The 18253-nt window shown below is 39.2% G+C and overlaps 3 protein-coding genes across 4 annotated transcripts; 1 reads left to right on the plus strand and 2 right to left on the minus strand.

Moving 5' to 3' along the window:
• Positions 1-299: 299 nt before the first annotated feature.
• Positions 300-5709, minus strand: si:ch211-153b23.3 (uncharacterized). 2 transcript variants are annotated; one of them, XM_068715401.1, is made up of 11 exons: positions 5636-5709; positions 4338-4512; positions 2734-4248; positions 2559-2651; positions 2351-2455; positions 2135-2244; positions 1852-2043; positions 1561-1723; positions 1286-1451; positions 1032-1126; positions 300-941 (listed from the first exon to the last, which is right to left on the minus strand). In XM_068715401.1, exons 2-11 carry the CDS (start codon positions 4495-4497, stop codon positions 856-858), a joined length of 2685 nt encoding a protein of 894 aa, XP_068571502.1. In that variant the 5' UTR covers positions 4498-4512; positions 5636-5709; the 3' UTR covers positions 300-855. The 2 variants fall into 2 exon arrangements, with proteins under 2 accessions (XP_068571502.1, XP_068571501.1); XM_068715400.1 differs by having other exon boundaries at positions 4338-4515; positions 5636-5690.
• A 102-nt stretch (positions 5710-5811) lies between these two features.
• irg1l (immunoresponsive gene 1, like) lies at positions 5812-10082 on the plus strand. The gene is made up of 6 exons (XM_068715402.1): positions 5812-6121; positions 6602-6656; positions 6810-6997; positions 7334-7426; positions 8146-8351; positions 9025-10082. Exons 1-6 carry the CDS (start codon positions 6104-6106, stop codon positions 9950-9952), a joined length of 1488 nt encoding a protein of 495 aa, XP_068571503.1. The 5' UTR covers positions 5812-6103; the 3' UTR covers positions 9953-10082.
• A 6017-nt stretch (positions 10083-16099) lies between these two features.
• Positions 16100-17772, minus strand: glod5 (glyoxalase domain containing 5). The gene is made up of 4 exons (XM_068714564.1): positions 17665-17772; positions 17109-17264; positions 16728-16883; positions 16100-16572 (listed from the first exon to the last, which is right to left on the minus strand). The coding sequence occupies exons 1-4, from the start codon at positions 17719-17721 to the stop codon at positions 16429-16431; spliced, it is 513 nt and encodes a 170-aa protein (XP_068570665.1). The 5' UTR covers positions 17722-17772; the 3' UTR covers positions 16100-16428.
• Between the last annotated feature and the right edge of the window lie 481 nt (positions 17773-18253).

An 18253-nucleotide genomic window follows, 5' to 3' on the forward strand; every position in this document is an offset into this window, starting at 1 on the left:
AAAAGTTATAAAAAAGTCGTAGTATATTATGTCAAAAAAATCTTTGTATAGTATGTCAGAAAAGTAATAACAGCATGGCATTTCGACAAAAAGTCATGGTATAGTGTACGAAAAAAAGTAGTATGTGGAAAACAAATCATTATAGTATGTCATACCAAAAAAGTCATACCAAAAAAAAGTCATGCTATAGTATAGCATGTTGAAAGAAATAATACAGATTCATAATGTAGTATGTCAAAAAAAAGTCTATAGAAATGCTATTGAAAATGTTTTAAAAAATGAATCAATCAAAAAAGATATTATTGATGACATTATTACTTTTATTACAATTTTGGGACACAAACTTTAAACATCAGTCAAATTCATTGTTTGCAGAGTGAACTTAAATACAGGTAATTTTTCAATTCCACCCTTAATATTAACATAGTGCAAAATTCATGACAACAAACATTCAAATTAATAAATACATATTTACAGATTGGTTTTGACATTTACAGCTGTCAGTTCATTAAGATATTTTGATATACGTTTAACTAACCTAAAATAAAAGTCCTTACGGTTTTGTTCTTGACAAAATGATACAGCAGAGTATATTCACTAAGTTGTGGTACCTCAGCTGAGATTCTTCATGTGTCAAGTGTACATCAAGAGCATTGTGAGCAACACATGGTTATTTTATTGTAACATTTGCCAAGATACCCAGTTATACTCATCACAACCAGCAATAAACACACCATCACTTAGTCTTTCACATATTATTGATAAAGTGTCTCTGAGATTGTTAAATGCAAATGATCTTGTATGGAACATGTCCTGAAAAGACTCTCTGACGGAGAGCAATGAGATACAAGACAATCACACCATAGTGCTTTTCACTCTCTCGAATATCTGTCTGACTTTTACTGCAGGGACACAGCCTTCTCTCACAATGGTGATGGTCCCTGTGGAAACAGTGAGATAGGCTTGAGTTAGAAAGTACATGTGAAAATACAAAAAAGAAAGAACGTACTGGGAATATCTTTGCGTCTGACCTTCATCAATCTTCAGGCAGTTGACTACGGTTGAAGCAACAACTTCATTTGAGTCCCCATCACACAGAACCCCTTGGATCTTGTGACCCAGTCGACTGTGGCAAAAAAGATAGTAGGAGAGGGCGTTTGAGTGAGTGTGCATGTAGTTTCTCCCCATTTGCATAATATGACACATTTGTCACTCTTCTACACAATACACACTGAGATTAATCTGCTGTAAAAAGGAAATGTAAGTTCCAATAAGAGACACTAACCTGATGACCATGGTGTGGTGAGTGCTGTCTGGCTCTCCACTGGGATTTGCTGAAGTAATAGCAAGGGGCCCGGTGACGTCACACAGGTGGTTCGTCACAGTGTGGTCAGGGACTCGGATCATGATGCTGTCCTTGGTGCCAACACGATCATAAGCAGGTCCCACTCCTATAAAAAAATGTATTAAAAAGGTGAGGTAAATACTGGTAATTTGAGATTTATAGGCTGAAACAGGTAACTGAATCCAGAAACACAGCATTTAAACTGAACAGTTTACCTAGTTTGAACAGCCAGTCTCCTTTGCTGACGATGCAGCTGATGCCTCCTGGATACACATTCCTCATAAACTCCCAGAGTAGAGGGCTGAAGGGTGGCTTGGCTGCCACTAGCTGTTCCACATTAGAGATGCAAATGCAGATGGGCTTCTCTGCTGGTCGGTCCTTAATGAGGTCACAGATCACAGGTTGATGAATTTTACATCAAAGTCAAAATGTTGAAACTAGATTAAATGATCTGTGTCAAATTTCACTTCTAAATGATACCAAGTTAACATATTTTTCATTCTTACTTTAATATTGTAGATTTTCTCTATAGCATTAGGATTCTTGCAGGAGGCAGCGAGGGCATACACAGTGTCTGTGGGAATACCACACACTCCTCCTTCCTCCAGAAAGCCAGCAATCTTCATGAGACCACTGGTGAGTTGTGAATAAGTCACAGGACAGGGTAGTTCTGGAGCAGACTCCTGCTTCACTTCCTCCTGAGAGAGGGACATTTTCGTGAAAAGGATATAATATGACAGACCATTATTGAATTAGAAGAGGTATGCAAAAGGTGTCTTATTTGGTTACCTTTATTAAGGGAGGGCCCATAGGTAGCAGTCTCTGTGAGAAGATGCAGTTCACCAGTGATGCCAGAGCTCCATATATACAAATGATTGAAAGTAGCGCAAGCATGGCTACTGTAAAGAAAATGTTTTCACAATATTTAAATAACTGTATGGATTTTTCAGCCTATTCAGCCTATTCCTATATTTAAAAACCTAAAATAAAATTGGCCATACATACTCTCTAGTTGAAGTGGCAGTCGTTGCAGAGTGGAAAGCAGTAAACAGACCAGAACAACCTCCATGACTGTTGTTAGAAACAGCAAAACCAGGTTCCTATAGGCAGCTGACGTAGACAATGGAAGAAAGAAAACAAGCTCAAAAAACAAAAAAAAAATCATTAAATTAATTTGAACTCTTTTGAAAAAAAAGAATCTTGTTGACCTTACCAATCAGCATGAGGAAAGCATTAATGACCAGAAGAGCAATGGCTCCTGCTGTGAACCCGTAAGCTGTCTCTGTGGAAAACTGAAGCAGGTTACCTAGAATAGAAAAATGTGGGATAAAAATTTTGTGTGATTTAGTCACACCAAGTCTCCATTAAACATATTTGTACTGACATACCTGCAAACTTAAACCAGGTCCAGGTTGCCCATACTGCTACATAGATGGATGAGATGACTGACCCAAAACGACCAGTTCCTGTGACTTGCAGTCGGCTGACATAGGCCTGGATGATGGCGCCAGAGATCAGGACCCAAGGGACAGTCAGATTAAGAAAGGCAGGATTTGTGCTAGATGAACTTCCAGTAATAGCTGAGAGGGCTGCAACTCCATTTAAAAGGTAGAACAGGGCGTCTGAAGCCTGGTCAGTTTGGGGCAGTCCCTCCTGGTCTCCCTGCTCGGCCCTGCAGCATTTCAAAGCCTTCTTCAACTGGGCAGAGGAGATGGGTTGTGGTCCAACAGGGATTAGAGACTTCTCTGCTATGGTGTTGATAAGACGCGCAAAAGTACCATACAGGGAGGCTGCGGTGAACAGGGAGCAAGCTACACCAAAGAAGATGTAGTATCCCTGGAGAGGAATCTGAGGGACTGTTGAGAGTGTGAGCAGGACAAACAGCATGTTGTGGATGAGCTCCAGGACGTCTGTGTTAAGGCTTCCCACGCAGAGCACCACGCCTGCCACCACAAAGAACCAATCTCCCACCATTGCTTCCCTCCCTGAGACTAATTTACTGTCCCCAACAACTAGCACAGATAGCACAAACTCATCCCAAGCCTTGATCAGCCAATATGTGGCATGAAGACCAAACTTAGTCGTGTGGTAGCAGTCTTGGCGCAGATGGGCATAGTAGCTGGAGAACAGCTGGGCAACTGTGATGATTGAGAGCCATGTGGCTCCTAAGCCAAAGGACTTCATGTACCCAAAGCTGTAGAAAGCAAAGATGAAGGGGGCAACGGTGTCACAGAAGAAACCCAAGGCCATGGGCTCTGCATATTTTGTGTTTTTCTTCTTCTCTTGGCCAATGCTCTGGGCACTTCCTGAGTTGGTGGTCCCTAGGAGGAGAACATTAAAAAGGGGGGTTCCGAAGCCTTTGAGGACTAGACGTTGAGTCAGACCTTTGATGAGCAGTGCAGCTGAACCGTAGATGGCAAAAATCAAAATGAGAAATTCCAGAACCCCAGCGACCACGAGAGCCCAGGAGCTTGCTACCACACCCACTGCTTCAAAAATCAAGGTGGCTGTAATGGCTCCAAAAACAAAAGGCATGATGTAGTTGACCGTAGCAGAGCAAAACGCAAGGATAAAGGACAGAAGAATATAGGGGACCAGACCAGCGATGGCTGACTCTTTTATAGACATGAATAAATGAGAAACTGGGATCTCTGTGGTGGCATTCAGAGACATGTTTCTTAACATGTCATTGGACAGGGGAAAATTGTTCATTATCTGTTGTGGCATAAATGCTGTTATAGGAGTTTCAGCTAAGGCACCAAAGTAGATTCGGGTGGCACCATAACTGCTCCAAAGTGCAGCATACCCAAGGAAGGAGGTGCCACTCAGATGATCGTATTTTCTAAAGGAAAGCAGTCCGGCCACCAATTGGCATATACCACCAATCAGGATGAGATGAACACCTATAAAAAACATGGAATTGAAAATATTAAGACTTTTTTTTTTATTACTTTTTATTGTATAATTTCCATAGATTTTCTAAAAGTTTTACCTGCCAGTATGTTCTCCACCCCAACTGGTGCATTGCCAGTGTGTGCTGTATTGAAGTTTTGCAGAAGTACGAGGAATGCACTGATCCCATTAGATAACAAGCCTAACACTCCTGGTTCACCATAAAAACTGGCTGGAAATCCATCTGAAGTTGCCATCATGTCTTTGTTGTAAAGCTGCTGTTCCAATGAAATAATAAAACAAATGACACAGAAAACATATCCATGAATGTATGTATAACCATACATAACCCTGTCTATTTTCCATCAAGTAAGTATAATGTGCAATACCAAATGCACAGATCACCAAAAATACAAATTGAGAATATTGTCTCAATATTGGTTGATTTATTTAAACAATTTAATTGCCAAAGTGGAATCATCCTCCAAGTTATATGCAGAGAGAGAGAGGTCACCGTTGTTTGTGATTGGAAAGCAAAACTTGACTCTCACAAAAGTTTACCACACGGAGCAAAATTATCTCCATTTCGATTGCCTCTCAACAGCTCTCAACGTGTTGATGGCTAGCCGGCAGCTCATAGCTTATAGTGCTAACAGAGCTAGCAGTGCAAACTAAAGCGACTTCATTTTCTGCTCAGGCAGACATTACTCCACTTTATCTTTACAAAGCAAACAGTTGTTTACTGCTATACTTATAATTATATTTAAGCTCTGAATAGTGAATTTAGCACTTTTAATGGCTTCTTTTTGTAGAAAAATAAAATAAAAAAAACAAGACTAAACTAAAATTACAATAACTTAAATAGGAACAAGAACATAAATATACTGTAAAGTGCAGATGACAAATTGTTAAGTCCTACAAACTTAATTGAGTCAAATTGTAACATTATTCTCTCTTTTCTCTTATCTCCCTGTAACATTTACAGAAACCTGAGTCTTTGGCCCTGTCCTGTCAGAAGTGAAGTGGGATAAACACTTTGAGAAGAGACACAGTGGAGTATCTGTGTTTAACTTCTCTGTGCGGATGACTGGATAGCAGCCGGTGTCAGCATAAGTAAGCATTTCATTAATGATTAATAGACAGATATTTACAGACAATAACCCATAAGACAGGTACTGGTTTCATTATGTCAGTTATATATTTCTTAAAGAGATATTCTTGGTATTCTCTGTTAATTTCATAAATAACTAAATTTTGTTCTCCATAGGACCGATAGATTTGAACTAACTGCAGATATTTACCTCATGTGAAAAGCATAGTAATATAGCATTTTAAAGGTAACATGAAATAATGTTTTTGTGGAAGTTAGTAATACAGCAAATTAAATCAAAGTCTTACCTGGTGAAGACGCTCTGATAGATACTTTGAGTTGTTCTAACCAGGGAAGAGAGATTGTCATAAATAAGGCCTCCTTGCATGTAGGAGGAGTTCATGAAAGTTCCCCTTCACAGTCTAAGAGGTGACATCACTTCTCTTCACCTTAGACAATAAAGTAACACCCATTCTTCCTCCACAATGCTGGTTACGATGATGATGATGATGATGATGATGATGATGATGATGATGATGATGATGACAACCACTGTGGAAATCCCTCCATTGAATCTTATTAAAGTTGTGTTACGGAAAGGCCTGCCCTTCCCTGTTCCTCCCAGATCAGTGTCAGTAGCCATTGTGAGTCCTGGATTATATAAGGCAGGTACCCTTTCAATGTGAAAAGCATCAGCATCCTTCCAACAACCTGTTGACTGCAAACCTGCTGCATCTAAGATCGAGAAAAAAGAAGAGCAACAACTGACTGAAGCCATGATTTCCACATTACAGGTAATGATAACATATTTATAGATTTTTGTATAACAGGGATCTATACAATTGTGAATTTTGTTCAAGGTTGAGTAAGTCAAAAAGATTGCTGTTTATGCTTAGAACTGTTTAACAAAATCGAGTGCAGAATTTAATACAAAATCATTAAATCACACTACAGCTTGAACTGTGTACAACATGGCAAGGGAGAATTTAACAGAGCTCTTGGTAAATGTGGAGCAAATAACACGTACTGTACCATACCTGATACACCTGCACAATAACTCTTTCAAGATAGTAACCAGAATAGTCATTATAGTGAGGCGAATGTCCACTAAAAGGCTGATTTAATTAGGTCTGAGTCTGTGGCAGAAAATAGCGGCCTGTAATGAAGCTGAGATGTGGAAAAATAAAAGGTTTACAGTAATACAAAAAATGTAATATGGAGTAATTTACAGATGAACAGTAAGGATATAATGTACGTTTTTTTATCCCCTGAAGAAAACCATAAGACCAGTGTGGGCTGTCAGAGGACTGCATACGCCTGCAGTGGAAGGTAAACTGAACTTCATCCTCTTGTCCATTTCTGTCTAGTTCAGCAATTACAAACAACATTTTTACTTGTAGTCCAAATAAAAATCTCCTTTACTTACTCCTGATTTCCTTTCTTATTTGTGCTCACTGCATTCCTTGCTCTTTCCACCTGCAGCCTTGAAGCGCCCGGCCCCCGAGGACACAGTCACAGCCAGCTATGGGAAGTTCATCAGTCAAGTAAAGCCCCAGCACTTGTCGTCTGTCGTGCTCCACCGCAGCAAAAGGATGGTGCTAGACAGCATTGGAGTTGGTCTGATTGGCAGCACCACAGACGTGTTTGAGCTGGCACTGCAGCACTGTCAGGTGAGTCAGAGGGGAAATAAATATCTTTATTAAGGGGTTATCTCATACGAAGCAATACGACTGATGAAAGTAATTGCTTGACCTTAAGCAAACAGTAGTCGTAAGTCAGTACAACAGCTGTGCGTGGACAGATTATTATCATAGACTTTATGTCTTGTGACCTTTTGCTCCAGATTTCTGTGTTTGACATATGACTTACAAAGAAACGTATTCAGCTTTCAACTGAAGAGTGTTATGAAGTAAAGTTCACTGTATATGTGTGATGACACAATCTGTGACTGTATACTGTTGTATTAAAAATATCCTTGTCTCAACACTCTGTTTTTTCACCTTCAGCACATGTATGGTCCTGATGACATCAGCTCTGTCTACGGCCGCAAGGGTACCAGACTCTCCCCGACACTTGCAGCTTTCGTCAATGGAGTGGCTGTGAGTATATATATATATATGTGGAAAGGGTCACTATTGTCGCCAGTGCACCACAGATGCACTCATGGACGTACTGTGACTGAAATTCACTTTAAGATGTCTTGCTGACACCCGCCTCCTCAGTTTGTGTAAGCATTTCACCACTGCACTGAATCAAAACAAGATCGGCCAGTGAGCTGGAACACAAGTCACAGTTTGTCACATTCATCATGAAAATGAATTAGCCAATCAGATATCAACAAATACTAGGTCAGTCCAAATGGGAGGGACTGCACATATTCCCCCTCAATATTAAAAGTATTGGATTGGCCCAATCTGACAAGTGGCATTCCGCTCTGTGCTGTCTGCGGTTGCAAAGGCCAGGCTGGCCCATGCCACGGCCGAGGCCATACAGTGACTACTGACATCAGACATTGATAAATAAAAGCTATAGTGTTTCTAATAGATCAGAAGTTTGGGAGACTTCCTGAACTTCCCTATGACCAGTCCACCTTTGGGTGCATATACTGAATTTACCCCACATTACCCTTGAAGCCTGTTGTGGAAATTGTGAATTTCCCAAACAGAATGCGTTGGCCACAGTAAGAGTTAACCTAGAAAGAAGATGAACTACATCATTTAAACATGAACACTGTGTTTAAAACTAGTTACTGTATTATTTCATGAAGCACAGTAAATACATTTACTACTACTCATAATAATTAGTTTGTTTGTTACAGACTCACTCCATGGACTTTGATGATACATGGCACCCTGCCACTCATCCTTCAGGAGCAGTCCTTCCTGCTGTGTTAGCTCTCAGTGACATGATGCCTGCTAACAGCAAACCTAGTGGTCTGGATTTCCTGCTGGCATTCAACATCGGCATTGAGATCCAGGGCAGATTGATGAGGTTCTCTACTGAGGCCCACAACATCCCCAAGAGGTAAGCACCTCAGAGAGTAGGTCAAATTGAACATAGATACTGTCATTTATAGTCTAATAGCAACGTTGCAGTAGGTTTTGTACTTTTACTTACATTACAGCGATGATTAATAGATACAAAGTCAGCTCCTTGTTAAGGAGTTTGTATTTGTACTCTAAATGGAGAACATGTATCCAAATGAGTCTGAAGAGATCCATATTTGACCCTACTGATCTCTGCAGGCTGGTTTACGAGGAGGCCGGTGCAGTGCAATGTGCAGCCTCTTAGTGGTGTCTGTGAGCTGTGAAAGTTGTGTTAATATGTTTAAGTCAAGGACAGCAGGGGTCCTGTGGGTAGTGTTAGCACAAAAAGGCATGTTGAGGAGAATATCACACAGGATTCCATTTGGCAAGTGTTTAACACCAAGTAAAATGACCCACCACATTATTTGCTTGTTTATTAAACATTGAAATGATGAAAAACCTATTTCCTTTAATGCCTTGAAAAAAGCTGTTTATGCATGTGGAGAGTCTTGTGAAAGATTAGCCGTTTGTACAAAGAGGCACCTTTAGATACAGGCGCACTAACCATAATGATGGAGAACACCCATTTAAAATGCTCCTTTAGTCACGAGAGTAAATAGTTCCAAAGCACCTGACCAAAGTCTCTTGTTTTCTGTCTTTCTCATCACCAGGTTTCACCCTCCCAGTGTGGTGGGAACCATGGGAAGTGCGGCCGCATGTGCTCGCCTCTTGTCTTTGAATCACTCCCAGTGCAGTCATGCCTTGGCTATAGCTGCTTCTCTATCAGGAGCCCCAATGGCTAATGCAGCCACTCAGTCTAAACCGCTCCACATCGGTAATGCCTCGCGTTTGGGGCTGGAGGCTGCTCTGCTGGCCTCCCGAGGCCTAGAAGCGAGTCCCTTGGTCCTGGATGCTGTCGCTGGTGTAGCTGGCTTCAGTGCTTTTTATGAAGACTATGTGCCGCAGCCTTTAAGATCACCCAATGATGACGGCCATATGTTCCTGCTGGAGGAGCAGGACATTGGCTTCAAGCGCTTCCCTGCCCATCTGGGGATGCATTGGGTGGCAGATGCTGCAGCCTCGGTCCATAAGCTTCTTGTGGGGATTGGCCCTGGCACTGTTTCTCCAGCTATAGTCCAAGAAATCCTGCTCAGAGTACCCAAATCGAAGTACATTGACAGGCCATTCCCTGACTCTGAGCATGAGGCCCGCCACTCCTTCCAATTCAATGCTTGCAGCGCTCTCCTGGATGGGGAGGTGACTGTGCAGTCCTTCTCACCCGCTGCTATTAGACGCCCTGACCTGCACGCTCTGCTGAGCCGTGTTCACGTTGAGCATCCCCAAGACAACCCAGCTAACTTCAACAGAATGTATGGCGAAATCCAGGTGACACTCGTTGGGGGTGACATTCTGAAGGGACGCTGTGAGACCTTCTACGGTCACTGGCGCAACCCGCTGACCAATGAGAGCCTGAGGAAGAAGTTCAGAAACAACGCGGGGACAGTGCTTCCCCCAGGGAAGGTTGAGAGGCTGATTGATGTGGTGGAGGAGCTGGACAGACTTGGGGACTGCAAGGCCCTTCTCTCACAACTGTACTGAAAGGTCACAGACATATACAATGACACTAAAAGACTAAATATTATTAAAACATATTATTAGAAAAAAAATGTACAAAATATTATTACAAAAAAATATAAAAAAATATTACAAAAATATTATTACAAAATAATACTACAAAATATTATTAAAAAATACTATTGCAAAATATTATAAAAATACTGAAATATCTGTTGAGTTTTATTGAATAATTTGTATTATTTTATTTTATTTAATTAAGAAATTAATTAGTTGTAAAATGAAATCTAGTTACATTGCAAAGGGAAAATGATGTAAGATGTATGTATTGATTAGATTGATTATGTATTTATACTTTCAGATATCAACATTATACATATTAAGTGTTTTTTGTGCCAAATATTGTATTAATAAATGTCAATTTATACATTTGTAATGCTTGATGCTTGGAAACATTTAAATACAACAGAAGTATCCCTTTGACATTCCAGGTTTCATTACACAAATATTTTTGTTTGTTTTAATAAAATTACTTTAAAAAAAATGTAATGTGTTCTTCCTTTGTGCAAAAAGAAAATACTCACATCCCTTCCTGTAAGTACTTAACCTCACTTTCATATAAACACATGTTGAAAAGGAAAGCAAGAGAGTGAGTTGCATGCAAAAGTAAAACAAACTGTATTTCCCTTGAAGAAAAAATTCTATAGAGAAAATAATTGACTAATGAAGACAAAAGGTAAAGCAAATAACCCTGTTATTAGGTGAATCCCTGCCTGTAAATCATTCAAAAACAAATGGTTGTCCGCCGTCCTCTTTTCACGATAACATTCTTGCGTCCTTCAAATGAAACTTTGCACAGTAACAAAAGTCAACAAGTAACTACTATACATACTAAAGTCTGACAAAGGTACTTTTCTTTTACGTGTGTGTACACTTGGAGTGCAAACAAAAACCAGCGGCATATTGAAATATGCAGAGCACTGCTGGGAAAATAGAAATGTTTTCCTCTTTCCAGTCTGTAGCCTGAAGTTAATGTGTGGCAAAAAGTCTGCGCAGGAGGAATTGGTCTTGAAGACACGTGACCTCCGTTTCATGCACCTGCCCAGCTCATGTCCAGCATGGGACACAGGAAAACCAACTAATAGCTCAGTCTAGGCAGACCTGTGTGTGTTGGCACAGCTGAATCCACAAAGAAAGGTTTTGCAAAGTCTTAATAGGGGTTAACAAACAATTTAAGAAGAAAGCCACGTTGATTTTATTATTAACAATACATTGTTAATCTTCAACACTTCAATGTAAAACATTTACACAAATCCTGACAGAATATACGCCGGGACTATATGGGAGAATTAACCCTATCCCGACATCTCTGAATTGTTCACTCAATGGTATCTCTTTCGTATTACAATAGTTGTGAATATGATATGACCGCCTTGATTAACAAATGTATTTTACATTTACAACAGCATGTCTTCTCAATATCGTCAGACATAGGCTAGTTCTGATTTTCATTATCTCGCTTATACCATGGTCACTTGCCAAAAAAACTGAATTAAGACCATAACATGATATCTTCATGCATTTCGCAATTGAAATCTAAAGTTTAAAGTCTAACTCTGTTATCCTGGTAACGTCAACACCTGGGGGTTTGCTAATACCTGGAACAATCATTTCAATCACATAAGGTTCTTTTGCAATGGAAACATTATTCACTGCTCCAGTAAATAGGATGAACCTTAGATAAGACTTGGCAACGGGAGATATTTCTAGTATTCAGATCAGAACCCTTTGGCTCAGATATGACCCAGAAAAATAAAGTTATGCTAGCAAGATGAAAGTCAATAACATTTTGTAGGGTTGACAAATAGTAAATAACAATTGACAGTATATTTAACAACAAGACCAACAACATTACGCTGGATATTCAGCCATGTCATTTCCCCCAAAACAATACCAAGACTTTTGAAAATTTTGAGCCCGTTTCAAAGTCAATAGCTGAGTATGGTTGACAAACAGTTGATGCAATTTTAACGTATGTTTAACAACAAGGCTAGCTATCCAGCCCTGCAACTGTCCCAAAATATCAAGAGTTTCACGAACAAATGAGAGGCCATGTCGGCCGTGAGTTGATCGTTGAAGGCCATGATGGCCAAGTATCAGTAGTTAAGTTCAGCGGGGCAGTAATTCTTTGCATCGTGTGTTTTAGTTGCCACCGTGGTTTTCAGAGCACTGAAGCACCAACTTCTCTTTGCGGCTTCTTCTTCTTTGAAAGTTTAATATTTATTTCCATTTTCTCCTGACTGCCTCCTTCACTAACATGCCTACTTTTTTTTTTTAATTTTCCAGGATTCCTGAGGGAGCTGGTACCAACATGAACTCTAGGCTATGTCTTTTTGGCCCATCTGTAAAAATCTGCTGTTTGATTTCTGTAGAAGCATATCCACACAATCACTTTGCAGCAACCAGTCAGGTCTCACAGGCCACAACACAGTGGGACAAAAATAAATTTCATGAACTTCCATTTGTTCTGTTGTGTCTCTGCTTACCCATCCACAACTAGCTTTTTGTACTCCCCCTCTCCCAACAGGCCTCCAAGACCCTCTTAGTTGGATGGCATTCTTTGTGCCCTCTTAGATTGATCCAGTTGTTGGTTATCGGCTGTTTCCTACAGAGCCACAGTGGCATTTCTCCTGCCTCAATGTGAAGAGCAAACACTGGTGCTGTGTACACTGCCCATAAGCAAATCCTCAGAGTACGATAACATCCAGGTTTGACAGCAAGGACTTAGCTGCTGAAACATACACCACACAGCCAGAGATGACCAGTATTTCTATTACTTGTATTTGAAATACGTATTTCAATTACTTTTGAGTATTTTGTAATTTCTATTTGATAGGGCCGATAAAAAATCTAATTAATTAGATTAATTAAGCGTAATTAGTAACAAAATACTTTAGAGTGGAGTCATTTTGTATTTAAAATACTCAAAATACTTTCTCCACGAATCAAAAAACAATTCACAAGTTCAGTCTTCAGATCTTCAAGTTCAACGGATTCTCTGTCAAGGTAAATATTTGATCTGAGTGTGACAGATGTCAACCAGCTTGATGTATAATTTATGTCTGGGTCTGGATAGCCTATTGTATATATATGGTGATGGTTATAATATCAAGCTAGCGATCAATGCTAACATGCTAATGACGCTAGCATGCTGTCTAGGCTAGTGCATAGCCAGTGTTTAGCAAGTTAGCTTATCAGTGGAGTAGCTAGCTATAGGAAGAGGGAGATTGGGAGCTTGTATGTTCATGATAACCTTATCAAGAGACGTCTGACCATCTAATCTTGCACTGTATTACAAGTGATGCTGTATCTTCTCAATGTGAATGTCATAATGCCATATCAATTACTGGCAGATAACATAGTTCATAGTTAGCCAGGCTATGACAGTAGATGTCCATTTGTTAAAAAAAACAAAAAAACATTAAATATCCAATTTATTTTATTTAAAAGGTATATTATGAAAGTATTCTTAGTTTTATTATTTAATACACTCTACAGATGGCCAGGTGGCTCAGTACAGTAATTTATTTCGGCTCTTTACCTGTGTACAATTCTATACAATTCTATATTTTTCTTTTATAGTATACATAGGCCTAATGTGTGATGCTATTCATGAGTGATGAATATTTTCTTGTTGATACAAAGCCAAAGTTTATGCTGTTAAGTCCCATTAATATATATATATATATATATATATATATATATATATATATATATATATATATATATATATATATATATATAGCCCAAACCTAAATGCTCTGCTATACCAAATTGTGAGAAAACTGAAAATCCAGAAAAAAGTATTTCCTATATTTTAAATACAAAATACATGTATTGTATTTTGTTACATTTGCTGGCACCAGTATTTTGTATTTTATTTTAATACATTTATTTGAGGGGTATTTTGTGTTTTGTATCAAAATACATTTTGATGTATTTTTGCCCATCTCTGCACACAGCCATGATCGATTATTGCCCAGAAGCTTTACATAGGTATATTTCAATGATGTTACATCTGCTCCCCAATCTAGCCCCGCCAGACACTTCATGACAATAATGACTCCTTTTTTTTTTTACCAAACATTTTATATGCTCTCTCAATGTAATTCTGGTTTCAAATGTACTCCCAAAAACGAAAAAGCATTCTACTCTCTCCGTATTATTTCCATATAACTTCAGAGTCCTTCCTTCCTTGATTTTCTTATTTGTGAGGAGCATAACTTCAGTTTTTTCCAGAGAACTTAAACCCATTTTGTCCCCCATCTCTCCACATGATTTATCCCCTCCTGTAGTTTCTTGACTCTATTCTGCATTCCCTCCCCTCTTCAGAGCCCCATCATCTGCAAACAGAGACCTCCATTGCCTGATGGTATACTTTCAAATATATAATTTATCATGACTGAGAATAATTTAGGACGAATAATCACTCGCTGCTCGGCGTACCATTTTCTACAACATGTTTTTCTTAGGGCTCTGACCCTATTTTAATATATATTGTCTTTCCATTTAGAAAATACTAAATCCAATTGAAGTTGTTTTCCTCGATTCCAAATTTATGTATTATCTTTTCTAGAAAGTGTATGAGCCTATCATTCTATAGTTTACAGATATGTGATGTTAGAGCAATGGGTTCATAGTTTACCAGCTAGGATCTTTCCAGGCTTTAGAATTGTGATTGCTTTCTTGAAGGACTAACGTTACACTCGGTGTTGTAAATGAGATATTCATATCTTTTTTAACTTTTGGTACGCACGCATACTCATTTATAAAAGTGACAGTATCAGCGGATCTATGGAAACCCTGCAGTCAATCAGAATCAAGTATTCATCCAGCCCATGGTATAGTCATTGGAGTTGCATATCAGCAGATAACATTCAACTAAGTGTGTAAAGGTTTGCAAATATTGTGTACCAGAGGAGGCTTGTCCATAGAGGCATAGGAGGTTATTTCCATGTCATACACCATTCTACCACCCTGTAATTATCTTCAAGTACAAATCTTGTCTTTATCACCAAATCCTTAATTCCTTATTGGGGCAATAATACAATATGGAAACAAGGAAGAAGGAAGTAATCACTAAATATACTGCAGTTGCCAGGCAATGGGAAAAAGTATTTTTATACAGAGATAATATTGAGGATTGTTAGTCAAATAACACATGCATCCCTGTGTTATATCATAACGAAAGCTAAGATAAACCTCTATTGATCTCATGAGGGGAAATGTGGTTGTTACAGTAGAACAAAGACAACAATGGTGCAGATAGAGAAAGTGAGATAATAATTATATAATTAAAAAACTAATCTATGGCAACAAAAGAAATGGCAATGGTCAGTGACAGTGGTGATTAATAGCATTAGTATGGGCAAGTCCATGTTAACAGAGTGCACCAGACTGATATGATTAAATAATGGCATTTAATGTTTGTCTGTATTAATACAGAAATATAAAATAAAATATGATGCACAAAACATATTATTGCATAGTATGAGATACAGCATAATGTGAAAGGTAGTAATATAACAAAATACAGCAGTAGGAAAATTGTTTTAATGTGTGTATAATGTAGTATCATACAGTATGTGTAATATAGTAGGTGTAGGGGGCTATTATATAATATAAACATAGTATACTGTATAACAGGATATATCATGGTACATAAGGTATATAATCCAGCAGTCCAGCAGAGAAGCAATGGAGGGGGAGAGTAATGTGTCTCAGTGTACCAGACACTGAAAAATGGGTCTGTGTTTGAGGTTATATATTGTGACAACCTCTGCTTAGTTTGGATTTCAATGCGTTGCATGTTGGGTAGGCTATTGATTAGTGCCTCCTGGTAATACATGGGCCCTGTGTTCCCAGCCCATAAGAGTGAGGTTGTGTTACTCTCTCAGTCTACGACTCACTCTGCTTCTCACTCCTTCTCCCTTTTCTCATGTGAGGACAGCAGCATTACCTCAGTTTCCTTTTTTTGTTCATGAAATACTACACCAATAAATAGTGTAAGACACCAGAGTAAAAACAATAAATAAACATAATGGCAAAGACGAATATGATCTAACGAGTTATTTATAGTGTGTCAAAAATCAGAATTAACACAGCCTCGGATTCATGGAAGAACCTTTTATTTTCTGCTGAAAAAGCAATTGGTCCTCATAAGTGTTTCTCTTCACAAAGTAAGTACATCAGGTGCTGTTTTTTTTCACTTTCTATTCCGTATTTACCGTGCATAACTAAAATAGCAACCACTGGTCAGCAGAGCTACACAGGAACAGTGTCTTTACACAGCCAACTGATGTTATCTAGTCTGAAAATAGTGCATGTGTTGTTTGAACTACAGTCATTTTGGTGGAAAACTTCATAGCTTAAACTCAAATTGTACAAAGTGGGTCCAACAGACAGAGTTGGGTCCATTCACCAACAAGGCAAAAGAAGTCTTAAGAAGTCCCCTCTGATGTTGACTGGTTATAGTTTGACACTTCAATGAGATTGTGGTCTGGATCCCTGAAGTAAAGAGAGGTGATGGTCCCCACAGCTCCGCTCCTTTCCACTGGACCCTCCTCGATCTCGACCCCACAAACCTGCACGGAAGAACAGACAATAAAAACGGACATTGTGCATTTCAGTGGCATGTAAAGCGGACTAGAGGCCAAGTGGTTTTACATGAGTAGCCATCTCGCAAGTTTACGATTAACACTAGTAATTCAAGACAGTACGTAGGAAACAGGTGAACAACCTTCAGATGTGCAGCTACTGTAGCCAGGGGGGTTTTGGTGATGAGGCACAGATCTGCAGAGCCTGCGGTTGGATGCTTGGCTTTGGGCTCAAACTCCTGACCCAGCTGGTGAAGGTTAAACTTCTGCTGCCCAAAACCCAGGGCCTTACGGGTTCCCTTGAAAGTGTAGAGACATGTGTGGGTGTTGAGAAGTGTCTGAAAGCTCAAGGTCCCTCGCATCCCTCCTAAATGAGTGGAGAGGGGCGCTATCAACTGGTAAACAATCAAAGCCTGCCATCTAGTGGATGTTCTCTCAAACCAAAAACAAGAGTATTTCCAGTCTCACTTCTACTACTAAAATATATATTAATGTTATCACTGTACATTAAGCACCTTGCATACCTTGAAAGTGATGACCTCCATGCCAAGGACCGAGGAATAGAAGTTGATGGTGTCCGGCACACTTTTCACTGTGAGAACCAAATGATCGAGACGACTCATTTGAACTGGACAGGTTCGTTTGAATCTGACAACTCCAAGTGTCTGTATGGAGACAGTCTACAAGAGATAACACAAATTCATTAAAGGGATAATAATAATAATAATAATAATAATAATAATAACACGTAGCTATTGACATTAAAGAAGGTATTTGCAATGTAATTGCGCATCAACTGCACCGCTGAGTGGAACAAGTGTACGCAGTCACGTGAGCTTCTAAAAGGTGGATTTCTAGTACCGATAAGCAAACAGCTTCAGCCCTCGAATGTTAAGTTGCGTTCAAGTACGTGAACATAATTAGCTACTGTAGTAGCGATTTCTCTACAGTTAACTCTTCACCTGTCTGCCGTCAATGTTACTTCCGCCCGTCCCGTGCAAAGTAATGAGAGTATGGAAAATGTTAGTGAGAATAAATGCAACATTGGTGGTAAAATAATCAGGTAATTAATTCATTTACCTTGAAGCTGTTCTTCTGAAAGTGCAACAATCGACTCCCAACTCTCTGAAGCGCCATCGTTGCCGTAAAGTGACACTGGTACTTCCTTGTTTTCCCACCTATATGGACTATGAACGACTGACGTCTATACAAATGAGGGGTTCAACATTATTTTTTCCTAAACTATAACTTTTGTTAACCAGACTTCACCGATGTTTCCAACACAGATCATGCTCGTGATAATTTCTTTATAGTAACGGTGCAAGTAATAACACTTCAAGTGCTTCATAAATGATTACACATATTCAGTGTATATTGTGACAGAGGACTGGCACAACGGGTGTGATCTTTAATGCTAATGACACTGAGGGGGACACCAACCATCATTCAAAGTCATCCGGATCAACTTTCAAGAACGTGATAAATTCTGAAAAGCTCAAATATGAAGTGGTTAGGGGAAGAAAAATCGAAAGCACACATGTAAATAAAGTATATTTAGACTGTTTAATATAAGTGTTAATGTGGTATGGTAATAATAGCTCATAATGTGTGCACCTTAATTCAGAATATTCCCCAACAGCACAGAGAGTATAAAGAATGCATACCTGCG

Source organism: Cebidichthys violaceus, unplaced genomic scaffold (genome assembly GCF_023349555.1).
Source record: "Cebidichthys violaceus isolate CVI_PGR_0920_01 unplaced genomic scaffold, fCebVio1.0.p SCAF_2, whole genome shotgun sequence".
Taxonomy (NCBI): Eukaryota; Metazoa; Chordata; class Actinopteri; order Perciformes; family Stichaeidae; genus Cebidichthys; species Cebidichthys violaceus.

Excerpts from the sequence above, each read along its gene's own strand:
- si:ch211-153b23.3 (XM_068715401.1), bottom strand. The coding sequence starts at position 4,497 with ATGATGGCAACTTCAGATGGATTTCCAGCCAGTTTTTATGGTGAACCA. Across the intron at positions 2,652-2,733 it reads GACCTGGTTTAAGTTTGCAG|GTAACCTGCTTCAGTTTTCC; the intron begins GTATGTCAGTAC and ends TTTCTATTCTAG. Across the intron at positions 2,044-2,134 it reads TGGGCCCTCCCTTAATAAAG|GAGGAAGTGAAGCAGGAGTC; the intron begins GTAACCAAATAA and ends TCCCTCTCTCAG.
- irg1l (XM_068715402.1), top strand. Across the intron at positions 7,427-8,145 it reads CTTTCGTCAATGGAGTGGCT|ACTCACTCCATGGACTTTGA; the intron begins GTGAGTATATAT and ends TGTTTGTTACAG. Across the intron at positions 8,352-9,024 it reads GCCCACAACATCCCCAAGAG|GTTTCACCCTCCCAGTGTGG; the intron begins GTAAGCACCTCA and ends TCTCATCACCAG.
- glod5 (XM_068714564.1), bottom strand. The coding sequence starts at position 17,721 with ATGGCGCTTCAGAGAGTTGGGAGTCGATTGTTGCACTTTCAGAAGAAC. Across the intron at positions 17,265-17,664 it reads TTCAGAAGAACAGCTTCAAG|ACTGTCTCCATACAGACACT; the intron begins GTAAATGAATTA and ends TATCTCTTGTAG. Across the intron at positions 16,884-17,108 it reads TGGAGGTCATCACTTTCAAG|GGAACCCGTAAGGCCCTGGG; the intron begins GTATGCAAGGTG and ends TACACTTTCAAG.